The 23,318-nt window shown below is 37.9% G+C and overlaps 1 protein-coding gene across 2 annotated transcripts in view; it reads left to right on the plus strand.

Moving 5' to 3' along the window:
• The window catches only part of ablim3 (actin binding LIM protein family, member 3), a 65,941-nt gene that overhangs the window by 21,578 nt on the left and 21,045 nt on the right, over positions 1-23,318 (plus strand). For both annotated transcript variants that reach the window (XR_014031365.1, XM_081382719.1), the window contains exons 3-7: positions 9,652-9,835; positions 15,949-16,064; positions 17,916-18,042; positions 18,819-18,912; positions 22,502-22,589. Coding sequence is in view for 1 of the 2 variants with exons in the window: in XM_081382719.1 (XP_081238845.1) it covers positions 9,652-9,835; positions 15,949-16,064; positions 17,916-18,042; positions 18,819-18,912; positions 22,502-22,589 (609 nt within the window). In the remaining variant the exon portion in view is untranslated. The remainder of the gene's footprint in view (positions 1-9,651; positions 9,836-15,948; positions 16,065-17,915; positions 18,043-18,818; positions 18,913-22,501; positions 22,590-23,318) is intronic.

The following is a 23,318-nucleotide window of genomic DNA, read 5'->3' on the forward strand; positions in this document are numbered from 1 at the left end:
CCATGGACCCCCCTAGAGATACCAAGCTCCACCAACAAAAAAATGTGGGAAACACATTAGGCTATATGATAATCTTAAAAAAAAAAATACAAATTTAATTATCCTATTATTAAAATACATTATTATGATTTTACCACCTCCGCCTCATTTTGAGCCAGGAAAAACCCTGAAATAGGCAATAGGCTTCTTGTAAAGGTATTACTTTTACTAGTAATTAGAATGGTATTTCAGTGCACTTAACTTCTAACATTTGGGAGTTGATCAAAACAGTTCTCTTTTGGATATACAGTATAATAACAATGAGATATTCTGTAGCCTACTGGTTATCAGTTTGTCGCATGTTTAGACCTTGTATGTGTGTCCCACAACACATGTTGCACTTGGCGATCACAGTGGAGATTGATATGGTAGTGGACCATGATGGTCATAGAAGAAGTGAAGGAGCAGTACCCCCCAATTATGGTGGGGTAATTCGCACTCTGGTTAAGATGATATTTAGGAGGGATACATTGACTATCCATCTGCCCGTAATTTAAACGAAGTTTAAAGCCATTAAAAACCCTAGTGAATTTTCACCAACCCGAGCTGACACACCCTACCTCAGAACAGGATCCTGAAGCCACACTACACCATGTTGCTGTAGACTTTACTGTTAGAATTAAGTCATGCCCTCCACATGGCATGAATATGGTCTGTTATCTTAAAGTGACTTGGACAGCCACACAAATAAGCAGTCTCACACCTCAGGCATTTTGTATGGGACCCTGCTGTCTCTAGGGCAACCGTGGAAGGTTTAGGTTTCCTATGGCAACTGTGAAAGAGGACGTCCCTCCCACCAATCTCTCAGCCAATGAACAGACCTGACCTGAAATGTTCCTTACTGATTATTTGACCAGTCCATTTAAAAACCATTTAGATTCATCTGATCAATCCATTTCAGTCAATCATAAATGCATTAGCTTAATTATATTTTTGGTGCGTGTGTGTGTGTGTGTGTGTGTGTGTGTGTTTTATTTATTTATTTTATCATTCTCATAACACACTCCTGTGGAGATATGGAAGTGTGGTCTGGAACACTCAGAAAAAAAGGTGCAACGCTGTCACTGGGGCAGTACCCTAAAATACAAAAGCTAAAAGATACTAATTTGTACACTTAAAGTACTAATATGTGCACTTAAGGTTCTAATATGTACTTTTAAAGTACTAGTAATATGTACCTTTAAGGTACTATTATGTACAATTTAGGGGTAAAAAAGGTAAAATTATCTACCTTTTCACTTTTGTGCCTTAGATTAGATTACTGCCCCAGTGACAGCTTTGGAACTTTTTTTCTGAGAGGGAAGAATCCTCTCTTTTGGACTAATTTCTGTATTTTATATAACTGGCTTAAATACTTTGGTCTTGCATACCACCAGTTAATCAATCCACTGGTACAGAAATATAATGAAGTCCCTGTGAATGTGCTCTCACGGTGAAATCCGAATATTCACAAGAACGTCGACATTACTCTATCTGGCCTTTCAGCGTCTCTGCAGGGACCAGCAGTGACCGGTTCATCTCTTTCTAAAAGGCCTCCGGTTATATTGTTCACACTGAACCTCGAAGAGCTTCATCATCATCATCCCTCTTGTTGAGCTCAGGATTATTGTCTTGTGGGCAGGGATACAGGCACAGCTCCAGAACAAAGCATGGGCCCTCTGGGTCTCAGTTCATGCTGTCTCACCCTCTTAGTCTGAACCCTCTCTCAGTACCTCGTGGCCCAGCCTGCATGTCTGTTTGCTATGTCTCGGTGAAGAGCTGTCGGTTTGGGAACTCCATGAGCCAACAGCATCATAGATGGAATAACAAGTCCTCGTTTCAGTCAACGGCAGCTATTCTCTGACATTCATATCAGAAGTAGCACATATTGTGCTTGAAAAGGAGACAATTAGAGAAAAGTACCTTCAGTGCACTTCTAACTTAACTATATTTTTCTGTTAAAGCTCCAGTATGCGACTTTGGTATTTGACCACAAGAGGGCGCAGTTTCAACAATAACAAAGGCGAAGCTTGATGACGCTATGAAGGAGGTGACGATGGGAGATATCGTTTTTAATGCGTTTTCACCATCTAGCGATATACATGGAATTAATGAATCATGATCACGGATGAGGTAATTTATTCGTTTTTGTATTACCTGTATGTCTGATCGTATTATTTTATGTCATCATGAACTGCAAGGAACGTGAAATGTTATGCTATATTATCCCGTTACAACATACAGCTATTTGTCAAATGATTTGTTTGGTTAATGTTGTGCAGTTTTACGTTTTTATGGTTAATGCCGTGTTGTTTAACGTGTTCAAACCAATATCTAAAAGTAAATTTGAACGAACATTTGCAAGTCATGACTAAATATATTTTTTTAACATCATATCCGATTGTATTTAATTGTACTGCCATAATCTCGGTCACCACACGTGATAAAAAGCCTTACCAAAGTACAAAGAGCAATATAACTTTGTTTATACGTGCTATTATTGACAGTTGCATGTCTTACCTGTCTCAATACACTCGCGAGAGAGTCTCTGTCAAGTCCAAGATTGACGCGCAGCTCTCTCCATCTCGAAAACGCTTGCCGATATTTATCCGGGTTTTATTCCTCCGTTTGTCACACAGTCCGCGACTCCACGTGTATCCGAATATGGACGCTTTCGTTTTGCTGGCACTTCACTTCAATACTCGCCAAAGAGTTCGTGATACATAACAGCTATAACCATACAGTCTATGGCTATAACGCTATAACCACCACTTCCGCATTTGACCATGCGATATTCCGGTGTGGTGGGTCATATTTTTTATTTTATTCTTTTTTTATTCTTTGTCAGACGTCTTTATTGTTTATTGTGATAAGAAAAAAAACCTCAATAAAGTTGTTGTAAAAAAAAAAAAAAAATCCGGTGTGGTGGAATATCCTATCACATGGTCCACACCGGAAAAAGGGATAGAGCGGACATTGCGTCACTGAGGCGCGACATTTCTTTTCCGGGACGGCCAGTTATTTAAAATCGGAATTTCTCTGAAATAAAAAATCTTTGGAGACTTTTGAGATATTGTAAGTACACAACTGGAGGAAATATATCACACTGTGCAAGTTATTTTCGGAAATTTTATTACAAAATTCCTACATATTGGAGCTTTAATATATTTTTATTTTGAAAATATATCTGTTCAAGTCTAATGCTGTCACCCAAAATGAGAAACCCTCATTGTTTTTGTGCCAGAAACACGATTAATTTATAAATGATACAATTAGGCAGTTGATCATATTGCCCCTTTAATTAGCTTCAGTCGTTAGCTACGTTTTGCGAAGAGCTTGTAGTGAAGCTAACTACTTTTTCAAATGATTTAAATGTAATTACTACTTTAAATTATGAATAGCTGTTACAAAACAACTTGAGAACGAGAACCCACTGTGTATCCCTAATGTTTCTTATCTGTATGTTTTTGCCACTGCTTTATAGAGTTTGCGGAAATTTTAATTCTGTCTGTCTCTGGAAGCTATTTGAGTTGAAAAGGCCTTTTCCTTTTTTCATTTTTCCATTAGGCTTCAAATGTCATGTGCTCCAGAGTTTTCTCTTTTATTGCAGGGTTTAAATCCAGTTAGGCCATTTGAAGCAACATGCCATTGTTTTGTGGTTGTCTGAAATGCGGCTGCCTGGCACAGTGTCTATCTTACAAACGCATACACACAGACATTCACAGCAGGGCTATAATTTCCCTGCACATGTGATTACACTGCCAAAGACTCCAGATTTCTGTCGAAGTCCCAGTTCTGTTGAAGCTGCTGGACCACAGTGAAGATTTCGCAGCAGTCCTAGTGCCCACTGGCAATATAACTGTTCTGATCAGTCTTTTGGCCCTTTTTATTATTTTATTCTGCCTCTATTCAGTTTCTTTTTTAGGGTTCATGTCATCTTTGTACATCTCACCAGTAAAATATTATTTTTATGACCTAAACTATACAACTAATCCCAATACATGACAATCTATATAGATTATTAAAAATTATAAATTATTGTAAGAGTTTAAAATATATATTATAAATATAGTGTGATGACATGGCCATTTGGAAAATTGATGGCCAAATCAAAAGTGCATGAAATTCACAATGTTGTATAATTGTACATTCCCAGCTAAATAATTGCAAATATATATTTTGTATATATAAAATTGCCCAACTCTTGCAGCTATTCAGTGTTACAGCAGCAGTTCAATGACATTTTGATAGCATCAGGACAGATGAGCGCTTTGAGAAAGTCTTTTCACTCCTGCATGGGTTCTTTCAATCAGAAGCCAACCAATGAGAATCATAGAGGCCTTATCATAATCAGCGAGCATCAGATTTCATCTCACAATTTACTGCTATTTCTCTAAATGACCTGCTTGAGTTTCTCAGCAGAAGGTCATTCAATCATTGTGCCTTAGAATACAGGACTAAGAAGACATACAAATGACTTATGAGGATATTTGACTTTGAATGAATGATTTACAGTACGGTGACACATTTTGCAAAAGGCAATCATTGCCAATTCCATGAGCCAATCACAGCTGTCATTGCAAGGATGATGGATGCTGAGGGCTGGGAGACTGTGTGCATGTGTGTGTGTGTGTGCAAGTTTTTTATTTAACTGTTTTTTTTTTCCTTTTCATTTTTTGTTAACTGTTTTCATGTTAGTTCGCATGTATGTATGGATTCAAGCTGCTAGTATATGGTTCCTCAGGAAAATGTACCTCAAACTGTAATCCATTTCCCATTATCACCTAATTATTGGTAAAACCCCAACGGGATGACACTGAGAGGCATAACATTCCTACATTGTAGAGGTTTTATATCTTCAGTTTGGGTTTGTAGGTTGAATTATTTGTGTGTGCTGGAATAGTGTTAACACTTTTCTTTTTTACTGCGTAAAATTGTGTTTTTACTGTCCCTTACACCTTAACCCACCCTTAAACCTACCCGTACCACCACACCTGACCCTAACCTTACCCGTATCACACCTCAATAGCAGCAAGTGTTTTACAATACAACATCCACACAATAAGTACATTGTACTTATTTTTTGATGTAAGTACATAGTACTTAAAGCCAATTAATATAAAGTGGGACCGTCATGATACCCCTGTTTTTCAGTCCATGCTACCGCACAAGGCAATACAGTACACATAATTTTCACACTGCTCCTCTTACAGTTTTTTTCAATTGCTTAGGCACAATTTTGCAAACAGGGCGCAGTTTTTCAAACCCCTTCACACAATTAGCACAACACTACACCAAAGTAGCACAACACCTCAGATCATTTGCAAAATGGAACACTTTTGTCAAAACTATACAATGTCTTATAAAAACCTTATTTTGTTGTCATAACATAAACACAACCATCATATGGTCTGATTCTGTTTGAATCAGTTAAACACTCCTGTGCTCAACTTAAAACACTTAGCATTTACACAGAGAAAGTGTAAAAATAAATTCACCAACACCAGATCACTGAAAATTAGGGCTGTCAATCGATTAAAATTTTTAATCGTGATTAATCGCATGATTGTCATGAGTTAACTCGCGATTAATCGCATTTAATCGCACATTTTTTATTTGTTCTAAATATACCTTAAATTAATACTTTTCAAGTTTGTAATACTCTAATCAACGTGGGCATTGATAAATATAGATGCTTTATGCAAATGTATGTTTATTATTGAAACCATAGTCAATATAGCATGAAGACGAGACATGTTTCAAAGGTCATAGATGTTTTTCAAAGAACTTGTTCATGTCTATTAGACACATGTAGAAAGAACAAAGAAATACCAGGTTCCCATAACTTCTCTTTCTTTGCACTGAGCAATTTACTAACACAAAAATGTTTAGATTTTTGCATGACAGGGCAGCTCTTCTGAAAATGCCAAATGTACATTTAGCATTTATTATTACATTGTAGTTTGTCTCTCTCTGTGCCCATTTTGATGAAGCTAAATTCTCAATACATTCTCAATAAAACGTATATTTTACTTTTTCTGTTGTCAAACAACGGAATGAATTTGAAATGGTGACTGAAACGCGACCAAATAAACATAACCAGCTCTCCCTTCCAAGACGTTAATCTGCACAAAAATTCTGATAATCGAGCCGTCGTCTGGTGAAATCAAATACACATAAGCTAAAGACAATATCCGTGCTCTGATTTTGGCTATATTTGTAAAATTAGAGAAGCAACATAATATCTGTGTTTAACTGAATTAAAGCGCTGCTCCTCCGCGTGAGACGCAGAGAGAGAGAGAGAGAGAGAGAGAGAGAGAGAGAGCGAGAGAGAGAGAGAGAGAGGCGCGCGCGCGTGCTGAGAGAGCAGTAACTAAATAAGGTTTGGGCGCTTTGTTGAAGGGAAAAAAATCGCTAAAGGGGTCTGCAATGTCGCCAAGTTGCCAACACTGTGTATCTCCATTTCTCCAACTAGGGTTTGGGTCACGGGTCAAACAGAAAATACGCGCTGCGTTAATCGTCCGTTAAAAAAATTAGTGCCGTTAATATGGTTTTGCGTTAACGCGTTATTAACGCGCTAAATTTGACAGCCCTACTGAAAATATCAGTCAATAGTCAGTCAATACTGAACATTTCAACAAAACATTCATAACAAAACATTTTCCAGTTTTCATACAGTATTACTGAACGTACCATTGTACTGTAAGCTTACAGTAATACTTTAACATAAATTACATATCCATTTCAGTACCGACCCCCCAGGGCCTCTTCAGCATCACATGCTATATTTTCATTTGCAAGGCAACGTGCGAAGAATCTTTTGGAGGGATAAATCCACCCTTGTATGGATGCTGCTTCAATTTGATCACATGCTTCCTCCATAGCTTGAATGAGGGGCATCTGGACATAGGGCCGGAGATCATAAAACTTCCACCGCCATGCTGAGAAGAACTCCTCGATGGGGTTTAGGAAGGGGGAGTATGGTGGAAGGTATTGAACTGTAAATTGTGGGTGTTGATGAAACCAGTTTTGGGCCATAGCAGAACGATGGAAAGCTACATTGTCCCAGACGGCAATGTATTGCACCCCTTTGGTTTGCTGCTGTGATAATATTGTGTAATCTGTCTAAAAATGTAAGAATGAGGTCAGTGTTGTAAGGACCCAAGTTGGCATGGCGGTGGAGGACCCCATTCTGTGTAATGGCAGCACAAAGGGTAATGTTACCCCCATGTTGCCCTTGTACATTGACAATAGCCCTGTGGCCAATGATGTTTCTTCCCCTTCTTCTCACTCTTGTCAGGTTAAAGCTAGCCTCATCAATGTATATAAACTCATGCGGGACTTCCTCCTCATCCATTTGCAAAACTCTCTGAAATATAGCAAAAGATCACATTGTGTAGATCAATATAATGTAGGTCTGCTATACAGTAAAATTACATGTACAATAAAAAGGTTATGTGTTCAGTACACAATACTACAGTCAGTGAACAAAACGTACCACCAGTGTCCCTCAGTGTTAATCCGTGTTTTATTACATGGTCCTTAATTGTGGCACGAATTTCGTTACACAGATTTGGTTATCTTCTTCTTTGTGCATAATAATAATAATAATACATTTTATTTATAGGCGCCTTACATGACACTCAAGGACACCTTACAAACACAATAAAACAATCAACAATAATCAAATACTCATTATTACAACCATGGATACCAGTATTACGATATAAAAATAATAAAAATAATCACATAAAAGCCTGCCGGAAAAGATAGGTCTTAAGGCGAGATTTAAAAACATGAAGATTTTTACTGTTTCGCACATCCTGTGGCAGCTGGTTCCATAAATAAGGAGCTGCATGACTGAAAGCTCGGGACCCCATAGAAGTAGTGCGAGTTCTAGGGAGAACAAGTGTAAGTGAAGAAGACGATCTTAAAGTTCGAGAGGGAGTATAAATACGAAGAAGGTCTAATAAGTATGACGGGGCAAGGTTATTGAGTGCTTTGTAAGTAAGAAGAAAAACTTTAAAATTAGTACGATATTTTACCGGGAGCCAGTGCAAGTGTTGTAATACGGGAGTAATGTGCTCAGCTAGGGGAGTTCTGCTGATGATTCGTGCAGCCGAGTTCTGTACCAGTTGGAGTTTGTTGAGTACCTTTGAAGGCAATCCATAAAAAAGACTGTTACAAAAATCGATACGGGACGTAACTAGAGCATGGACTAGAATTGCCGTGCTCTTCACTGAGAGTGCCGGACGAAGCCGATTGATATTGCGTATATGAAAATAAGCAGAGCGAATGACACTGTTTATATGTGCTTCAAATGAGAGAGTACTGTCCAAAATGACCCCCAGACTTTTAACTTGTTTAGATAAAGAGACTGGTAAATTGTCAATTTTCACAGATGAACATGTAGATTTCGACAAATTGTTTTTTAAGCCAACTAGAAGAATTTCTGTTTTACTGGTGTATGTCCTACCCCTCCTCCAGGTCTTCCTCTCCCTCTTCCTCTTCCTCTACCTCTACCTCTACCTTGGCCTCTTCCTCCACCTGGTACTCTCCAGATTCTCCCTCTCATCCGCACTCTCCCTCTTCCTCTGACACCGTTCATTTTTGTTGAAGACAGGTGAACTTACCTGTTGCCTTTTTATAGTGCTTAAACCTGATTGGTGTGTTTACAATTAAGCACCAGTGTGTGTGCACACCTGGTGGCTGTGTTTAACCAATTGGTTAATGGGTGTGTTCATTTGAAAGCCTTTGCTTTGAAATTGCAAGGAAATGACATCATGATAAATGTCTGTGTCAAATGCATAGTGAGTTTAGTGTTTTGCAAACCACTGTGTGTAATGTTTTGCAAAAAGTGTGAAGCTGACAATGTGGTTACAGTTGTGCAAAGCTAGGCCGGTGTTTTGCTCCTGTAGTGTAAGGTTTTGCTAATAAGTTTTTAATTTTAGTGTATAAGCAATTGAAAAAATTTAATGCATCACTTCCTGTAAATGAGCACGTCAAAGCAGCCAAGCCATCTTTAGTTCAGATTATGCAATCAGTGCTTTCTCTCTCTATCTTTCTCTCTCTCTGTGTACTTTGTGCTACAGTGTAGAGTAGAGATGGTGTAGTGACTGTGAAAGCAGGGTCCCAAAAAGGGACCAATAGTGAAAATATATTTTAAATATTTTTTTTCATTCAAATTTTATAATCAGCAATCAATCAACAATATGATTGAAAATGTCAGCAAGAGTTACTTGAGCTGCATGAACTCCACAACTTTGTGACTTGTCAAGTTGTCACAAGACCTGATGATCATGTTCAGCTTAGTGTTTTGAGCTTTAGAGGAAGTAAGAACATCTGACTATGGCTTGGTGCACCAAAAAAAATGAGGTCTTAATAAAGTCTAATTGGTTCTGTTTGTTGTTTAAAAACAAACATTTTTGGTTTTTGTCTGTGTTAAATCAAGGCCCATAAATATGGTATATCAAGTGTTGAGTCGTGGTGCTTAAATTGGCAGCACAAGTTCAATCCTGACTTGCAACATCCTTCATCCCATTCCCTCTTTTTCTCCCTGTTATTTCTCTACTATAATACCATGGCAATGATCTCATGTTGATTTCTATTCCTGTCTGTCTCTCTTTCTGCCAGTGTGTGGCTGTGATTTGGCACATTCCGGATTCTTCCAGAAGAGTGGCGAGTACATCTGCACAGCAGACTACCAGCGCCTGTACGGCACAAAGTGTGACAGCTGTGGGGACTTTATATCAGGGGAGGTGGTCTCTGCACTGGGCCGCACATATCATCCACAGTGTTTCGTCTGCAGTGTGTGCAGGTGAGCCCTCTACTATATAGACTACTAACATGTCATTATGGAAATGAATCCATCGGGACAGATTCAACTTGAGGGAGCTCTGGTGGGATGCTGGTAAATGATGCTCATTTACTAATGTGCTGATGACTGAAACTCATTAATTCATCCACTGACAGCTATATGCACCCCCACTCATCTATAATCTAAGCAATTATATCACATTTAGTTCCGGTCTTCTAATTTCATCAGCCAAGCAACGTTCCAAGACTGCTGGTATTTGTATAATTTTCTTTGAAAGAAATTCAAAGTCTGTGACAAGAAAAAGAGTTTAGACTTAAGGAATGTCTTCGGTTTGACTGAATTTAAATGGTTTGATGGACCACATGTAAAAAGTGGGAAGGCAAAGGTGAACTCTTGCTTTCTTATGCCACATTCTCTCGCTTTCAGTCCAGTAAAAGTAAAACTTTTAATTAACCTTCCAAATAGTGAGAAAATTTTCATTGTGATTTTGCTCATCATAGCAGATGATTTGTATGCCTTTAATTTGATTGACTCAAGTCAGATATTAAAAAAAGTAGGGTCAGACTATAGTTCAACTTACTTCAATGTAGCTTACTCGTCAAATACATTTTTTACTTGAATTTGCCACTTGGCGACTGTTAATTTTGGACCCTGTGTGTAGGCATCTTCACTTCTCTTGACTAAATTGCTCTAGAGAGTATAATACCACAAGTGGAGAAGGAGCGATCAATACAGAACTGAGCAGAATATTGTAACATGAGTCCATGCGGAAGAAAGTTGAGGTTTGGGGCTCAAAATATGCAATAGTGCCCAGAAAGTAAGCAGAGAAGGGAGAAAAAGTGTAAATGGAGAAGCTGCTGCGGTGAATATTTGCCTCACAGAATGAAAGGAGCAGATGAAGTTAAAGGCAGCGGCGGAAAAAGCACCATCTTTTGTCCTTCATGTATGGCCTGTTCTCAGACTGACAAGCAAGAAAATAAGAGGTACTGTAAGACATCCCTGTGGGGACCCATTATCTGTCTGCCCAACACTGACACACTGTTATTTGAATCCCATTGCTTTTTTATAGTAAAAATGGATTTGACACAACATGATATTTTCTGTATTTACTGTACTGCTTTAGTATTCACATTGGGTGACTGCTCTCTCCTCTCTCTTATATGCTTTTTCCTCTCCTTTTTTTATTCTTTCTTGAGCTTTTTTGAACACATTGCTGGGCTGTAGTGAATTTGCTGGAGAGCTGTGAGTTTAGCTGCTAATGTGTCTCTGTTATGTCCCATTTGTAATTACAGTGTGTTTGGTTTGTTCTGATATTCAGGAAATTAGTTCCACTAAGTAACTTGCCTCTCCTCCTTTAGTTCATTAGCACACCAAAAGAGAGCACACCGCTTGATGAATTTATGTGGGTAGGAAAAGGCATTTTCACGGAGGACTGGGATTGCTTTGTTGGACTGCGTTGCCAATTGGGCTACTAAATGGCCCAATGGGATGCTCTTGGCAGGAGTAACCTAAACATTTATCGGCCTGACCAAGAAGTAAACAGTCAACGGGAGAGCTAGATTATGTTACATTTAATATTTAGACCATCTGTGTGGAGACCAAGCTCTAGATTTAGTGGGCTACCGTCCCAGTAGTGCTGTCAGTGATAATTCATAAGTCATGTTACAGCCCTCAGCAATATATTGAATAGTTTGATGCCAATGCAACTCATATTTCTGTGTGGCATTATGGGCCTTTAATTTATATTTTGAGGAACTGTTGCAGTTTACAAAGATGGAGGGATGCTTGATTGTTTTACATTTATTTAACTGCAAAAAAAAAAATATTTTCACTACACCATACATTTACTTTGCAAAATTGTATAAAAAAATGGCAAAATGACAATTCATATTGTCGAAAAAGATTTTTTGTGTGCAAATTTCAAGAATTTTGTAAGAATTTAAGAAATTTCTTAAACTGGAGTGCACAGGCTAATTGTTCTGTCCTGAAAGAGTCACAATATTGTGTCCGTGGACAGAATAAAAGCAGCAAAGCACGAAAACTGTAAATTTTTAAAGAGCAGGAAAAGCTGACAATGCTGTGTGTGTGTCTGGAGGGAGTGTGATGTGGCGGTAATGCCAAGGTCGCGTAAAGACTGCACGGAAAGACACGCACAAAGCCTCATGAGGAAGCCCACACAGTTTTCACATACAAATATAGAATGAAGTAGGTTGTGTGAAAGAGGAGGCCTAAAATACAGAGACAGAGAGAATGAAGGAAATTAAAAAGTAAGTGTAAATCCCGAGACCCTGCTCTTATTGGCTCTAGCATTGACGATATATTGACGATAACCGAGATATTCAAAACATGAAATATCGATACCTTGTTAAAAGGTGTGACAATATATTGTGATAACCGTTATATTTTAAATAAATAGTAAACATATGCTAATATGACAAGTAAATAATCCAGCGGCAGTACCTGGTTGACATCCCAAAGTACAATAGGTGGCGGTATTGTACCTTAATGCTGCCATCTATCATAAATCATGTCGTCTGATAAAACTCTCTAAATGGCCACACTCCAAATAAAGTAAGCTCACCATTATGGGAGTTTTTTGGATTTAGAGAAAATGACTCATTAGACACGCCAGTCTGCAGGACTTGTCGATTAACAGCGAACACAAAAGTGTTTTCTTTCATCCTTTATGTGTTTTGTTATATTTACATCCATTGAGGCTTTTAGTGTGCTCATTCGGATAAAAACGTATGGATGTTTACTTCAAATATCTCTAGAGAGGAATATTTTTGTTGTATTATTTTCCAAAATAGGGCGATGTGAGCATTATGGAGCGTTAAACTCATATGTAATTTGTTTCATTCATACTCGACACCGGAGGGCGCCCTCACACAGAAAGTCTACAAGTGACACCCATAGAATTATTAAACTTTTGATGTTCCAGGAAATCCAGAGAACCAACCAAGGGGGTGATCTATTAGCCGGAAACTGAAGTTTCCCCGGGGGCCGCCATTGATTAGCAGACCATCACCTGCTGTTAGCATTCCATTGACTCCCATTCATTTTGGCGTCACTTTGACAGCGAATAACTTCACATCTGAGGCGTTTAAAGACTCCATTTTGTCCATTATTTATTTCTAAAGAAACACGAAAATGTATAAAAGGCTCCATTACCTTGTATCTTACGTTATGGCCCCGTAGAAGCAGTTTTTGTAAAAATAGGCTAACGATTGCGTCATAACCACGTGACTCTCTGTCGCACAGTAGAGAAATTACCGTATGGACAGGAGGAGAAGCTTGCGGGCAATCGGCGGGACGTGGAGGCAAAATGACAAAATAATTAATACAGAATACAAAAGTTGCTCCTGCTCGTAGCTCATGGACACCTCCTATTCACGCTCTCCGTCTCTGCAAGTTTCGAAAGGTAATGATTCAGATTTCTCTTGGCGCAGCTACTAGAAGACAGACGGGTTGCTCACATCACATCTACGTCGTCAAGCTCAGTTTGAGTCTTCGCAGTACGCTCAGCCATCAGGAAGTGAGTGCTTCTAATTGACTTCACTTTTCTCTGTTGAATCCAATGGGGTCGCTGTGTCCATTTCTTTTACTGTCTATGGAAGTAACACACTATTGTAACAGTATGGGTTATCTGTGTTTTTCAAGCCATCTTAGTTAAATTTATATCTAAAATGCAATGCTAATCAACATTCCTTTTATCACTGTATAGAATGCTATAAAATAATATAATTTCTGCCTCATTCTGTGATAAGGAGCCACATCAGTTATTTCAATCATTTGACTGACTCTATAACGCGATTTTGGAGTAAAACATGCTGTTATGCTCATAAATTGTACTTGACCCTGTGCTAAACTAAAAACAGTTAGCATTTTAGTCTCCACTAAATGAATTCAGATAGCATGGTCTTAAAAATGTACCATAGCCTAAATCTCAGAATTTAGATGTTTAAATGTTTTCTTTTAAATGAGTCTACAATGTTTGAAGTCTAAAGGGTTTATGAACTATGTATTTTATGTATTTTCCCCGATTTGGGTTCCAAATGGGGATGCAGCTTAACAGGTCAAGGTATTAGTTGTGTTGTTAAAATTTAGTTATAATACTGTTGAACTTGACATTTTTACACTCTCCTGGTTATTTCTGCCTAGCTGCCCTAGCTCCAGCTATCCTGAAACACTGGAGAAACTAAAGGAATTATTCCACCCATGTGTCTAACACAGGCCTTGTAAGTGCTTCTGTTGTCTGCCCACTTCCCTGTCATCTTTCACTCTCGATTTCAAAGACATCTTTGTGTGTGGTCTCAATACTGGAGGAGTTTGTCATGCCATACTTCACATTGCCCAGTGTGTTGGTTTGTGTGTTTATGTGCAAATGTGACACTGCACCATGCAATATTAAGGTACACACACGCTACATTTTCAGATGAAACCAAAAAGTGCTTAATAGTATATCATCTTGACATTTGCATTAGTCTTAATTTAATAATTAATAATAAATAAAAACTCTATGTGTTCTTAGTAAATTTAAAACTGATTAATATACCGTAGACAGTGGCAGTGTGACAGAAATAATACAGGATCTGTTTTTAACGGAGCTGTTCTGTAATCTTATAAAGTGGCAGAGCCGGTGTTCCTCTAAGGTCATGGTTTAATGTAAATGGATTGTTTCATAATTGCTGCATTAGTAGAGGAATAGTCTACTGTAATAGGATTTGTCTCGTAGTGTAGAAGCTTCCAGTCATGCTGATTACTGAGCAGATAAAGTAGTGCTGTGGACACAATGGATTATGCGAGCTGTCATGAGACATGCAGTCATGTGCTCTAAAGAGACACATGCGTTTATCAACATAAAGCATAATCTATTCTCCAAAAACAGGATCTAAGCTTATGTATACAGTGGAACATGGCCTTGTTCTTGGTTTGCAGAGGCCTTTGGTAAAAGATTAGGAAGAATGGTGAGGAATAGCCCAAAGACCATCTTAAACTCCAATGAACTTCCAGATGGTCCAGGTTGGATTATACTGGACTCTCTGGTGGATCAGCAAAGCAATGTTGCTCACCAGCAAAACTAAAATGAGTAGAGATCCCACCTTGTCCTTCCTTATATACCCCATTACTCATCATTTTTAAGTCATTACAGTATGTGATAGAGTCACTTTGACCCTTTATTTCAATGATGCTTGTTTCTTGAGTGTGTCTGAAGGGAAGACAGCATGCTTAGTGAGAGCTGGGTCGTCATTACAGGCCTGCTCTGGTCTGTGCTTGATGCTTTGTGGGTAATAAGGCCTTCTTCAACTCTATTTGGGGTTTAATGTTACCTGAAACAACTGTTCTGCTCTTTAATATTTGTAAATCCTTATTTTTATTTGTTTGGCTCTCATTACCATACCTGTCAATTACCATACAGGATTTTCATTACAAGACATTTATGCTGCAGTTTAAGATTTGGGGTCAGTAAGTTGTTGTTGTTTTTTAAAGAGTCTCTGTTGCTATCCAAGGCTGCATTTATTTAACCAGAAATACAGTAACACGTCTGTCAATCTGTTTTCTTTTTGCACATAATTAAAATGTAATTTATTCCTGTGATGGCAAAGCTGAATTTTCAGCATCATAACTCCAGTCTTCAATGTCACATGATCATTATAAATCACTCTAATATGCCGATTTGGTGCTCAAGGAACATTTCTTATTATTATAAATGTTGAAAACAGTTATGTTTCTTAATATTTTTTGTGGAACCGGGATACATTTTTCTTAAGTGGATTTCTTCAATAAATTGAAAGTTCAAAACAACAGCATTTATTTGAAATAGATTTTTGTACATTGTAAACGTCTTTGTCTTTACTGTCACTTTTGAAAAATTAAATGTGCACGGAAACCTAAATCTTGCAATTGCTGTTGAAAATATTAGCAATTTGGTGGAGTGTGTGTAGATCAAGTTTTGCCTACGTTGTGTGAAGCTGCCAATTCTTTTCTACTATGCGTTCCAGGTTTAGTTGATAATATATTTTTTTTTTATCTGGCTCAGTTTTAGGCTATGGTTTACCTATGTGTGTGTGCTATTTAATAACATGTTATCTGTCTGTCTTTCCCCTCTCTAGGAAACCTTTTCCAATCGGGGACAGAGTGACGTTCAGGGGTAAAGAATGTGTCTGTCAGCAATGTTCCCTCAAGCTGGTTAATTCCAATGAGCCAATCAAAATCCATGGGCCCAGTCGTAAGTCTCTCTCCTCAATTTAAATATGAAATATGTGGTCCACATGTGTGTGTGTGTGTGTGTGTGTGTGTGGGCTGGCAATCCCCACATTAAGGGATACACAATGTCCCCACAAAGATGGCAATACCCCAAATCTTTATCCTTGTGGGGAAATGTATTGGTCCCCATGAGTGATGTTTTTCTGAAAATGTAAAAATGCAGAAAGTTTTCAGTGATGGGTAGGTTAAAACTAGGGTTAGTGTAAGCAGATAGAATATACAGTTTTTACAGTATATGGAAAGTCCCCATAAAACATGAAAACACAACGTGTGTGTGTGTGTGTGCGTGCGTGCGTGCGTGCGTGCGTGCGTGCGTGCGTGCGTGCGTGCGTGCGTGCGTGCGTGCGTGCGTGCGTGCGTGCGTGCGTGCGTGCGTGCGTGCGTGTGTGTGTGTGTGTGTTCATTTGTTATTTTCAATTTCTTGAGTGTTTGAGGGGAGAGGACAGACCCTGTTCAACAGATTAGAGAGTGTGTAGTGTCTGGGTAAACAGAGGCAGAACGCTGTTATGTTTTATAAAGGCCAGAGGTGAAGAGCGTCTGAGCTTTGTGTTTATGTTTGCTCTTTGGTTGAACTAATGTAGAGAGTCTGAACATGCCTGGGACATTTCTGCTATGCAGTCTTTCCCATTTTATGAATTGGATAAAATGTTAATGTTTTTTTTTAAAGATGGGAATCGTATTACTTTTCTTTTATCACAATTAAGTCAACATAATAGTGTAGAAATAACATCATTTTAACTACTTTAGTTTTAATGAATGGTCCCATTTTTGCCATGTCACCTGATGTAACGAAAACATAAGAAACTGATTTAATGTGTATTACAGGTGTTCCTTCATTTTTTCTTTCTTAAATAAAAATGTTAAAAACAATTAAATGAAAATTTTGATAAAATTATAGAAATCAATATAATACTACATTTTCAGATGTCAGATGGTTACAACAAAAATAATGATCAAAATTAACTTTAGGAGCCGATTGCATAATCATAACCACTATGTGAAGATTGCGTCTTAAGAACTACTTTGACCAACTGGCAATTAGCCAAAAGGTAATCAGTCCTACTTTTCAGATTAAAATTAGACCAATCTAGATTTCTATTTAACCAACTTAAATACAAAAAGTTATGACCAGTCTTGAAGAAAAAAATGACGATGACCATCTTTTAAGACTAGTCTAAGCAGTTTATGCAACCTGCTAATGACACAGGTTATTGTCATTGTGCTAATAATCTGGTCAAGCTCTGCCTGATTAAACTTCTGAAAGTCTGGCAAACCCTTTTATAAAAAATACTTCTTAAAATTACAACATTTGTTTTTCAAGTTGCTTCATAAAAGGTCCTGCCATGCATAATAAGAATGATCTGTTATCTGTTCCACTTCAACTCTTGAATCACAGCTTCGACAGGGAAAAATAGGAAAGAAATGGTTGGAATAGAAGTGTGAAAGCATTCTGTAATACCTGTCTTTGTCTCAAGATTGATCTGATTGATCAAGCAGGTAAACTGAAGAAATCTGAGCTGTGGATTAGGATGCAAACACTCTAAACATAGCTGAACATCTTCCAAATAAAAACAAATGATGCACTGACCTTTTAGTGCTCAAAACCATTTTACAGTCATATATCATGCTGCCCTACACAGCTCAATAAAGTATGTGTGTATATATGAACCTAACCTTCATAACAATTGTTGATATGTATCTCATGTGCTTTTTATAAACCTGTCAAGTCCGACAGGACACAGGAAAGACGTATGAGCCTAAAGTCCATTATATAACCTCTCTTGCCCTCCTCATGAGTCATGACTCTTTTTAGACTGTGCAGGTTGTAAGGAGGAGATCAAACAGGGTCAGTCTCTGCTGGCGTTAGAGAAACAGTGGCACGTCAGCTGCTTCAGGTGTCAGACCTGTGGCCTGGTCCTGACCGGGGAGTACATCAGCAAGTGAGTGACCACTGCTTCTGTTGAACTGTTGGCTTTCTTTCAACCACACATCACACATATTGTGTTGCACAAAGCAGCCTTTTTCTCATGTTTAAAACCGCATTAATTTCATAAATATTTAATCACTAATATTTACACGTTCAGTTCCAATAATAGGCCTTCAAAATAATAGGCCTGTGTATAACTTTTATATGTGGATAAATGTAGAATTCTTAGTTTAGGCAATTTGTGTGAACACTTTCTCTCACTGTATAAATACTACAGTTTAAAAGTCACGTGAGACTGTAGACTGGAGTAATGGCTGCTGGAAATTCAGCTTTGCCATCACAGAAATAAATTGCATTTTAAAATACAGGGTGGGCCATTTATATGGATACACCGTAATAACATGGGAATGGTTGGTGATATTAAAGTCCTGTTTGTGGCACATTAGTATATGTGAGGGGGCAAACTCCTCAAGATGGGTGGTGACCATGGTGGCCATTTAGAAGTCGGCCATCTTGGATACAACTTTTGTTTTTTCAATAGGAAGAGGGCCATGTGACACATCAAACTTATTGGTAATGTCACAAGAAAAACAATGGTGTGCTTGGTTTCAACGTAACTTTATTCGTTCATGAGTTATTTACAAGTTTCTGACCACTTAAAATAAAATGTGTTCAATGTGCTGCCCATTGTGTTGGATTGTCAATGCAACCCTGTTCTCCCACCTGTGTTTTATTTTTGGTAACAGTATAATAATGTGTGCATTCATGTGAGTCTTATTTTGCATGCAGAGATGGCATTCCTTACTGTGAGTCAGACTACCATGCCCAGTTTGGGATAAAGTGTGAAACATGCAACAGATACATCAGTGGACGTGTGCTGGAGGTGAGTCTACATCCTGCCTACTTACATCCTGCCATTAGACCAGTGTCCAACAGACCCCCCCAACCTAGACATTACACTGCCATTCAAAAGTCTGGGGTTAATCATTTTATTCAACAAGTGACAGAATAGACATTTATAATGCTACAAAAGATTTCTATTTCAAATAAATTCTGTTCTTTTGAACTTTCTATTCTTCAAAGTATCCTGAGAAAAGGCTGCTGAAAATTCAGCTTTACCGTCACAGGAATAAATGATATATTGCAATATAATAAAATAGAAAATGGTTATTTTAAATTGTAGCAATATTTAACAATATTACTGTTTCTACTGTACTTTTAAATCAATGCAACCTTGATTAGCATAAAAGACCTCTCTCTAAAACATAAAAAAAATGTATTAGAAATGTCATGAAAGTTTCATTCATGTCCACACACACCTGTAATACCTTTGTGGAAACCCTGTAGAAAACACTGGACCTGAGCAATTGACTCATTATACACACATATAGTAGTTCTTTGTGATGAGCGACTCGTCTTTGACTGTTTTTGACTCAGAACTCTGCTGAATAGAAAGCGATTCTGTTTGTTATACCTGAACTGAACATGAAATGATCCATCAAGTGGGCCAGGCAAGAAGCCTCCATTATAAAAAGATCAAGGGCTAAATATGAGGAGATGGATAAAGAAGCCCAGACAGAGAGGGAATAAAACCACTATTTGAAGCACTCTTCCCTTAGACATACATAGTTTTTTTCTCGAAACACTTTCAACGTTTATGGTTAACAGATGGCAAATAATACACCTTGGAGAGATGAGTAGAGGAGAAGGCTTTGAGAGAATAAAAAAGCGAGGCTCTTATTGTTTCTGATATTTATAGCTTCCTCCTAAAAGTTATGCGCCTTAGTTTATCGTTTGAGCTATATGATCAAACCTACAGTTTCTCCGGGCAGATGATAACATGGCATAGTCCAACACCCTAGCAACCACTCACAACACCTTAGCAACCTCATAGACTCTTTAGCAACATGGTTGAAACCAAATTCTGAGCAAGTTTTTTTTTATGGACAAGCACTGCTTACTAGATAGATAGATAGATAGATAGATAGATAGATAGATAGATAGATAGATAGATAGATAGATAGATAGATAGATAGATAGATAGATAGATAGATAGATAGATAGATAGATAGATAGATAGATACGCAGACAGACAGACAGACAGACAGACAGACAGACAGACAGACAGACAGACAGACAGATAGATAGATAGATAGATAGATAGATAGATAGATAGATAGATAGATAGATAGATAGATAGATAGATAGATAGATAGAGAGACAGACAGACAGACAGACAGACAGACAGACAGACAGACAGACAGACAGACAGACAGACGGACAGACGGACAGATGGACAGATGGACAAATTGACAGATAGATAGATTTTACCACTACTGTTTCAATGGGTAGTTACTGTGAGAATGAATGATGGAGCTAATGAAGAGCCAGTTTACCTCCCCGGTGGCTCGTCCTTCAGAGGAATGGCCTAATATTCTGGCCTTTGATGCTTCATAAGCAAGAATGATCCTTTTGGCAGGTACCCCTGGCACCCTTTCTTTTGTTGATTTGCTATTTTCTGTGACACTTCTGAACAGGGTCGTAGAGTCATGGAGTTGGAGAGGGAGACAGAGAGCGTGAGAGAGAGACTATGAGTAATGTGACTGTCACAGGGGAAGAGAAACATGATGAGGTAGTTTACATACAAATAAGAAAGGAGATAATTTGCCAGCCGAGAGTTCCAAAGCTGATGAAGCTTAATGCTAATACACACACATTTGAAAAGAATTTGTGTGAGTTTGTACTCATTCCTGTCGCTCTGTTTTCTCTGATCCCAGTCAGAGTGGCTGGTGTGAAGTGCTCCGTTTTCCAGCGAGAGCTCAAGTCAGGTTATTTATAGCTAGTGGGACACTGGCTGATTTATCTTTATCTGCCTGTTTGATTTGCACTCATTCCCCCTGGGAGACACCTAGTGATACCACATGCCTCTGAGCACTTAGAAACTGACAGCTTGCTGATTCCTGGAGCAATGGCAGCATACACTATGTCTCTAACTCATAAACTGGCCTTCTCTTGCCACCTGCTCTGTGCCTCCTCTCCAATACACCCCTTTTTTCTCTGGACTTCCCAATGAGACAGCATATTTGCAATATTTGTCTATAAATAGCAACTGTCATACTAGCTACTAGCAACTGTCATACTAGCCTAAAGACTACCTGCATTTTAGATGCATTATGTGCAATTTTTCTGTTTTGGTCCTTCTAATGTAAATAGTTCCAAATGAAGCCACATAATAATTACTGTCTATGAGCAACACACAGTAGTTCCTGAAAGAATCAGTGTTTTTGAACAAATCATTTGAGTTTACTAATTTAACTCATTCATAAAGACCTTTTTCATAAATTTCTGAATGAATCTGAATAATTCAACAAGTCATTTGAGAGAATTAACTAAATGACTTACTCATGAAGAGAGTCACATGTTTTGTTCCTGAAGGAATCAGCGTTTTGAATTAATCTTTTGATTGACTTATTCAGTTACTCATTCATAAAGACAGTCACATATTTCATTACTAAATTAATTATGTTTGCATGAATTGCAATTGATTAAATTATTAAATTGACAAATTGTTTTATCTGATTGCTTTAGCTGAACAAACTGTGAAGCTGATTCAGTGACTCGTTCATAAAGACACTCACATGTGTTGTTCCTGAATGAATCATTGTTTTGAACAAATCTGATTAAATCAATCACTCTGAAAGACTCTCACTTGTCGCCACCTACTGCCATAACAATGTAAATACAAACTTTACATACCGGTACATTCTTTGAACTATTATATCAGCACTGTTAGAACGCTGCTCGACCAATCAGATTCAGGGACTGGAACTTACTCTTATATAATTGTAATCATAATACATAAATATTTCTTTTAGATTTGATGTACAGTCGAAAAACAAACTTTGTTGCATTATTTTCCTGTTATCACTGTTTAGCTATTTTGAAACAATCTGTATTGTAAAAAGCTATATAAATAAAAGTGACTTGACTTGACTTGACTTTGGGGGCATCATCTTGATCTCATTTTGTCCCCTTTTCTCAACTAACTCTAAAGAAACATTGTAAATGTTTAAATAAAAAAAATGTGTTCATTATCTGCAGTTCCATCAACAAACACTCCTTGTTTTAAATGTCCCAGAGGAACAGTTCTCTCAATTACGGACTTTCGGCACTGAAGGATCTCTGTAAGCTTTAAAAGTGCGTATGGTGAGCAAGAGAGTCATTAAACGTCTGTGGAGCTTAAATGAGTCTTGAACAGTATTAAAACAGCAATAAAGGAGGAGTGCTCTGTTGCTTAATATGGTATAGTAATAGTAAATGCATTTAAAAATCACTGTTGAGACAAGCATGTGTTTACAGTGTTTATTGTGCTCACGATAATGGGTTCCATAGGTGGAGCTTGTATGTGCTGGTACGTGTTGTTTTAAAATCCTCTATCCTCTGACATTGTGTCCCTTTCTTTCTCTGTCCAGGCTGGTGGGAAGCACTACCACCCCACTTGTGCTCGCTGTGCCCGGTGTCAGATGATGTTTACAGAAGGAGAGGAGATGTATCTCACAGGTGAGGAGAGGTTACAAAGGCCAACAGCTGACACTTTCCATGAATAGGGTGCAAAACGGGGCTTGAAACTCCTCCAAATAAGGACTTTTTTTTTATTTAACAAATGGTCAGTGAAAGTTGCTTAACTTTAAGAAAATGCTGATTGTCAACCACAGGTGGTCAAACTAAATATTGTATAACATTTTCTATGAACTTTGCTGTTCATATGAAAATGCAGTTGGCAAAATGTTGAAACAAAATTTACTTGATCTTTAAATAAACATCTTTAATATTAAATGAAATCAACATTTAAAAGATAAACCTTATGAAATGAGATAACATCAACATGGAATGTGATTACGTGTATAACTGCAATGTAGAAAGTGTCCAAATAATGGCACTTCTTAGGAGAGTGTCTCTGTCTGAAATTAGTATTACGTTTTTGGGGAAATTGGGCATTTGCCTTCCATAAAATGTATGTAAGGACTCTCAAATGTCTCTTGTGCTTGTGGGATTTGAATTGGTGAGAAAGATCTTCCAGACAACTCAACACAGAAAGTGAAAAACTGGCATTCATTGACATAACAGTAAAGTAAAAGTATACAGCTATGACATTAATGTGTTTTTAGCAGAATTGTTTTGACTTTTTACCTCAGACCTTGGCAATTGTTGTGACTGACATTGTGAGAGACACTACAGGAAACGTATGAGGTTAAAAGGTTTTAAAAAAAGTACGATACTTGAACAAAA

Source organism: Scardinius erythrophthalmus, assembly GCF_964197995.2.
Source record: "Scardinius erythrophthalmus genome assembly, chromosome: 13".
Taxonomy (NCBI): domain Eukaryota; kingdom Metazoa; phylum Chordata; class Actinopteri; order Cypriniformes; family Leuciscidae; genus Scardinius; species Scardinius erythrophthalmus.